This window comes from Hippocampus bargibanti, linkage group LG01, assembly GCF_051943395.1.
Source record: "Hippocampus bargibanti isolate YZ-2025 linkage group LG01, ASM5194339v1, whole genome shotgun sequence".
Lineage (NCBI taxonomy): Eukaryota > Metazoa > Chordata > Actinopteri > Syngnathiformes > Syngnathidae > Hippocampus > Hippocampus bargibanti.
Window position 1 is genome coordinate 2,583,863 of NC_142734.1, and position 6,926 is coordinate 2,590,788.

The following is a 6,926-nucleotide window of genomic DNA, read 5'->3' on the forward strand; positions in this document are numbered from 1 at the left end:
AACTCAAATAGATTGAAAGCTAGCTAGCTAAGAGTTAGCTAAGAATAAGAGATGAAGTCGCTAATAGATAGCTACCTCGCCAGCTAGATAGCTAGAAAGCCAAACGACAGCTAGCTAGATAGCTATCCAACCAGCTAATAGATATGTATGTATTGCATCGTATTTTGAACAGCCGCCCTCATTTCAAGCTCATATAACTCCAGACCCATATAATTTAGGAATTAACTCTTTTTTCTGATGAACGAAGACAGTCTGAGGTGTCGATAAAGGACTGGTCAGACTTCTGACAATGTTTTTCCCCATCCACAAGGGGGCAGCATTTCCCTATTATCCATTTTAGCGCTTTGTTACAGCGTCAGCTGTTGCTAACGCACTATATAATAATGATTTAGAAGCACCTTTCAAAACTCACAAGGTCAGCTTTACAGTCACAGGATAAGTTTTTCTTCAAGATGGCGCCACGAGAGTGGCTGCGTATACGGCAGGTCCTGTATTTTGTTTTTCTACTTCTTCCTTTCCTTTCCTCTTCTTTCTATCAGTTTGCTGCTTTGGTAATGTAAATTTCTCCACTGTGAGACTAACAAAGGCTAATCCAATCAATTCCATATCATAATTGCATTTCCATATTGTGTTTCTTATTACTGTCTAATACATTACTGTATCAATGTCTTATTTTTACTGTTTTTTTCCCGATATTTCCGTCACAAACAATTTCTCATGATAAAAAAAAAAAAATCTTTATGTGTGTACCGGGTCCAAGTAGGACACATGGGGGAGTTCCAACATCGCAACAAAGCAGGCTGACCCTCACACACCTACGCACAAATGCGATATAAAAACACACACAAGCAGGAATTGACGTTGCTGTGCAGTCTATACAATATGAAATCAAGTCATATTTCAAAATAGGCTCATCTGCTTAACATGTCATGTTTACAAATAAAGAAAAGCAGGCATTTTCCCACCCTCTCAATTTAATATAAAGAAATGTAACACCCCCTAAATGAAGTCCAAACAACTCAAGCATGTTAGGGTTCTTCACCGCTATGAAAAAAAAAGGGTCTCTTCAATATCAAATAGTCTCCTTCAGTAAGCACGAAACGGAATCCCGGGATGGTCGCTCCGTGTTTCAAACTCATCCGCTTCAATTTGGTCCGTAACTTTTCATCCTGTCATTTTAATGCTCAGTTTTGGGTGCCTGGAGTGACACACATGTGTCACTTTCATATAAGGCAACATGATACAGTGATACCTCGGTTTACGAACCCCTTGGCTTACGAACTTTTCGTTTTACGAACGTTATTAAATATATGAAGATTTTTAACTTGGAATACGAACTATTTTTCAGGATAGACACGGAGCTGCCACAATGAGTGATGTGTCATTCGCGAACGAGCCCGTTCTCTTAACAACAAAATGGCAGCCGGCTTGTTTTGGTCCTCTATTCCCCGCCCCCAGTCGTCGGTTAAAGCCACGTGATTGGTCAAAAACGCAGCAGTGAGGAGGGGTGGATTACAGAGAGTGTGAAGCCATTCTCCAAAAAAACAAAATGGCTGTCGACATTTTTTGTCTTCTATTCCCCGCCCCCAATCTTCGGTTAAAGCCACGTGATTGGTCAAGAACTCAGCAGTGAGGGGAGGTGGTTTAAACGTTAAAGAGACAGGCAGATGACAGACAGAGTGAGAAAATGGATAGGAAACAGTGAAATTTGGACTCGTTTCAACTTTGATAGTTCAAAGGCAGATTGTAGACTGCAAGGTTAAAATTCCCATCAATCAGGCTCCACGAATAACCCGCACGAGCCGTCAGTTTAATTTGAAATGAAAAGACTAGCAAGGGAACCAGCTATTAATGATGTTTCGAGTGTGTCTGCTTGCATCTGTTGCAATATCACAACTTCCAAGATGTACAACCCAGAGCTCCTTGAGACACTTTATGCAAAAAGCTATCCATCAAGCCATCAACGACAGTCACAAAGGTAAATAAAACGACTTTATTATACAGTACAGTTTATTTCTTTAATTATAATACCATAGCACATTTATGATACATAAAATAAGGTATGTTATGTGTAGTTTTAAGGCTTAGAAAACTAGAAAATTATGTTTTATGGGGACCTGGGAACGGATTATTCTCATTTTAATGGTTTCCTATGGGAAATTATTTTTTGGGATACACACTTTTCGCCTTACACACTGTCTGGGAACCAATTGAATTCGTAAGCCAAGGTGTCACTGTATTTAAAAAAATGGCACCCGTATCACTGACCAAATTCTCCATCACAAGGAGGGGGATGGGGGGGGGGGGGGGTTACAAAGCATTCAAGTGTAGGTGGGCTGGGTTCCTGCACCCCATCCAAAAACCTCTGGCACAAATTCCGACATTCTTTGACTTTGAAATGGCACCGTGCCCGCATCGGTTGGTTCTCCAGGAGAGGGTTCCTCTCACCGGCCCCTCTCACATGATGCAGTAGGCCTCATCCTGGGGCAGGTGTTGTTTAGTCCTCCAATAGTTGGGCAGATGAGCTCGTAGCACTTTCCTCAGATCTTCGTTGAGCAGCAAACAGAAGATGGGATTGACTCCGGCCTGTGCGAAGCTCATCCACACGGTAACCGAGAGGTACTTGTGAGGGACGCTGCACGACTTGACGAAGACCCTCCAGAAGCAGGCCACGATGTAGGGAGCCCAAAGCACCAGGAAGAGCAAGGTGACGGTGTAGAACATGCGAGCGAGCCTCCTCTCGGACCTCACCTCGTCCATCCCCAGCAGCCGCCGGTGTTGGTTGTGTAGGTTCTGCCGGATTCCCAGCAGAGTAGGCGGCATGGGACCCCGACCGAAGCCCGCGATCCAGTTGGCCGCCGCTTGCCCGGTGGCGCCCGGACCGTGGAAGGTCCAGTTCTGGCTGATGGCCGGCACCAGCTGGACCGGCTTCATTTTACGGTGCCTGTACTCGAACAGCAGCAATTTGGCGTAGAAACCGTGCGTGGCTAAGACCACCGCGGCCAGCATGAGCATGAAGCCCAGGGTGTCGTTGGTCTTCAGGTAGCGGTGTTCGAAAATGCACTGATCCTCCTCCCGGATGAACTTGTAGGTGCCCACGTCGAAGACGGGCGGGAAGGCCATGGCCACCGCCAAGGTCCACACCATGCAGACGATGGCGGCGCAGGTCCAGATGGTCATGCGCTTGGCGTAGAACCTGTGATGGGCGATGGCCAGGTAACGTGTGACGGCCACGCAGAAGAGCATGAAGGCAGCGTGGAAACAAAAGAGCACGGCCATGAACGCCACCACTTTGCAACTCAGGGCGCTGTAGGTCCACGTCGAACCGTTGTGCACCGACACCAGAACGAAAGGGAAGCAGGCGGCCGAACGCACCGCGTCGGCCAGGCACAGGTCCAGCAAGAAGAAATACGGCGCCTTGTGAAGCGTCCGGTCTCGAAGGACCAGGAGAGAGACCAGAAGGTTGCCCGCCAAACTGATGCAGATGATCAAACCCAAGAAGACCAACTTGAAGTACGCCGATACGTCCGCGGCTGTAAGCGCACCGGCGCCTCCGCCGTCGCTACTGCTTCCTCCTCGGGCCGCTCCGCTTTGCGAGGCTAGCCCGGCTAGCAAGCTACCAGGCCCGTCGGCGGCGTCGGCGGCGGCGAAGCTCTGGTTGGTCATCCTTCCTGCGCTCAGGCGTGCCTTCCTACCTTCCTGTCTTCCTGCTTATAAGCCACTGATCCTCTTAACAGTCGTCGTCTGCTTTTACAAGGAGCGGCTTTTTCTACACGTCATTTTCTATTTCTTTCTTTCCTTTCATCACTTTGATGCTGTGAAATGTAAATTTCTCCACTGCCGGACAAAGGTACATCCGATCCGATCCAATCTCGCCTCGTTTGACCACAAGATCGCCACCTGTGAAGAACACACAAATGCAGATGTTCATCAAAGGCTGCGTACCCCCCTTTCGACACCCCTTTCCCCCCTCCCTCAACCGCCATGGAAATCCCCCCCCCCCCCCCCCGTTCCTCTTAAGGCGGCTGGGATCAGATCAGCGACTCGACAGCATGCCAGCTCCTCGGCTCTCTCGGTAATTACCTATCCCGTTGCTAAGATACAACAGCTCGCATACTTTGTGCAAGTGTGGGTGTTTGAGTGAATGTGTGCGTGACGGTGAGGGGGGGGGGTCGTGAGAGGGGGGGGGGTTGAGCTAGAAGAGACTGGGCATGTCCAACAAACCAAACTGTATGCTTTGTGTGTCAATGGAGGACATCCCCCACCACCTCCGCCACCTCCGCCGCCTCCACCGCACCCCATTTCTGCACCAGACGTAAATGTGCACATTGAGTGTAATTATCACAGCAGGGGGGGGGGTGACATTTTCATCAAATGTGCTAAGAGAGCCATGTTGGATCTTTCTTGTCAACGTAAGCCAAGCACTAAGCTCATGTTGCTCACACAAACAGCCCTTTGACACCTTGACTAATATATAACAGGAGCATGCAGGAGGCCTAACCGGGGCCTTGTCAATGGGCTTGGTAACACACAAACAGGTGTCACGATCCCCTTTTGCGTGTGTGTGAGTGTCTGTGTGTGTGTTTCAACCTACCTTTTATGACCTCCTTTTGAAAAACAAACCGAAAAAAATGGAGGAGGAAAAAAAAAAAAAAAAAGAGGCAGTCGCTTCGTCTCACCGTCGTTTGTACGGAGAGAAAAAGAAAAACACACAACGAAGAAGCCTCATCCTGGTGTCGTGCACAACACCTGTTATGCATAAATCCATCCAAAAGGGACAATCGGACATATGATCAACAGCAGACAACCCCCCCACACTCCACCCAAAAGGAAGACTCAGCATCTGATCGGACAAACCGAAAATGATGAAGATGCTGAGCTCTCATTTAACGGAAAGGACAAAAAAAAATGGACATATATCCATCCACGCGTTTGCTTTTGAGCATCAAACGTGTAAACAGAGTCGGTGCTGCATCACGTCGAAGGTGGCTCTCCAGAGGACGAACGGGGAGGGAAGAGAAAAAAAAAGATCTTGTTGCGTTCATTTATCCAAATGATGTTAGATTTTCAATGTTTAGGATTAAAAAAGACACCCACAGACGATAGAAAACGGCCGCGCGGCCCCTCTGAGTGGTCTCGATGTGGATTTCGGCGACTGGCACTTTAACAATCAATCCACACATACTAGCGTCTCCATAAATCTCTTTCTCCATCTTTCAGACGGGGAGGATGAAGAAAACGAAAAAAAAAAGAACGATGGGTTTCCTCGCAACAGTTCCAATGCAGCTTTTGTCTTGCTGTGCAGGGAAAGGTGGACGGCTGCTAGGGAAGAGTCCGATTGGAATAAAAAAGAAAATCCTCCATGACACGGTCAAAAGCAAACAGATTCACGACGCCGGCGATGTCGAAATCACGAAGCTTGCCGTTGTGGGCCCCCCAAAAAAATAAACAAACACATAAGAAACGTGAACCAGGGGGAGAAGAACAAGAAGATGAAGAAGCAGCAGCGAGATTGGGCGAATTATTCCCCAATAATCCCAATTATGGCTGCTCGCTCAAACGCAGCTCGAACATTTCCGGAATCACTCGGCTCTTTTCGAAGATCGGAGAGACCAAGTGGGGAGGGGGAGCAGACAAATACACGAACTGCTAATTCACGAGTGGGCTATTGGCGTATTTTTGCGCGCAAAGTATCTGAACTGTCGGAAAGGCCGATTCCATTGCGACATAAATATCTGAAACGTGATTGAATACACAGGTAAAACTCGAAAAATTAGAATATTGTGAAAAAGTTCTTTCACTTAAAGCACAACCGACACCATTTTTTGTGTCCTAACTGACATCAAAAAAACGTTTTATAGCATCTAAAATACACAAAACACGCAGGCTGATATTTTTAGACCAATAAAAATGATTTAAATTGTCCCAAAACTACTTCAAAATGACCTCGGAGATGGCGAGTTTCAGAAGGTCCCGCCAGAAAATGCACAAGATGGCGCCCAAGCTCCATTGAAAATGTGTCAACTAGTATCAAATAGTAGTCTTGGTGCAACACACAACGATTCCCCATCGTGTTATTTATGTGTTTTCCTTCTAATTTCGCCATCAACACGGATCAACACGAAGTATTTAATATTCAGGAAGTCTTGTTTTCGAGTTGGTGACGATTCCTGACGTGACGTCACATCAGGAACGCCCCTGACCGAGAAAGCGACACACAAGGCATTTTGGGTACTTTGTTTGGTCTGAAAACTTTGTGTTGATCCGTGTTGATGGTGAAATTAGAAGGAAAACACATAAATAACACGATGGGGAATCGTTGTGTGTTGCACCAAGACTACTATTTGATACTAGTTGACACAAATTCCCAGGAGACAAATCAGCCCATTTCCAACAGAACTTGGGCGCCATCTTGTGCATTTTCGGATTATTCTCATTTTTAATTGTTTCTTGTGGGAAATAAATGTTTGGCGATGAAACATTCGCCTTACATACACTTTCTGGGAACCGATTAAGTTCGGAAAATGAGTTCGTATCACTGTATTGTACTTGATTTGCAGTGGAATTGAAAGCAACAGGGTTATTTTTCGCCACACGGGAGCAGTGTCGAGCCACCTTTAAATTTCCAAGAGTTGAGCCAACGAGACCCTTGATGGATTTAAGCAGAAAAAAATAGGATGGTCACCTTTCGGGATGTGACAGACGTTCACTGTATTTTTTTTTATATTAGAAGGAGTGAAATTTGAGTGATTCAGTTAAAAGTGTATATGGCGTTGTGTAGCCCACAGATAACTTTATGGAGGTTGCCTCAACCGACAGGTGCTGCTTATAAATACTTCCGGTAGTACTTTAAAACTAACGTTCCTCTTGTCAATCTCCCTTCGATATGCCGAGAGGAAATTTTAAATACTTGAAAGTCAAGCGCA

The 6,926-nt window shown here is 46.3% G+C and overlaps 1 protein-coding gene across 1 annotated transcript in view; it reads right to left on the bottom strand.

Moving 5' to 3' along the window:
• Nucleotides 1-5,691, bottom strand: part of gpr173 (G protein-coupled receptor 173) — an 8,413-nt gene extending 2,722 nt beyond the window's left edge. The window contains exons 1-2 of the mRNA XM_088989935.1: nt 4,595-5,691; nt 1-3,900 (exon numbers count right to left, since the gene is read on the bottom strand). The exon at nt 1-3,900 is cut by the window's left edge and continues 2,722 nt beyond it. Of these exons, the coding sequence (XP_088846061.1) occupies nt 2,458-3,666 (1,209 nt within the window). The 5' untranslated portion in view covers nt 3,667-3,900; nt 4,595-5,691 and the 3' untranslated portion in view covers nt 1-2,457. The remainder of the gene's footprint in view (nt 3,901-4,594) is intronic.
• Between the last annotated feature and the right edge of the window lie 1,235 nt (nt 5,692-6,926).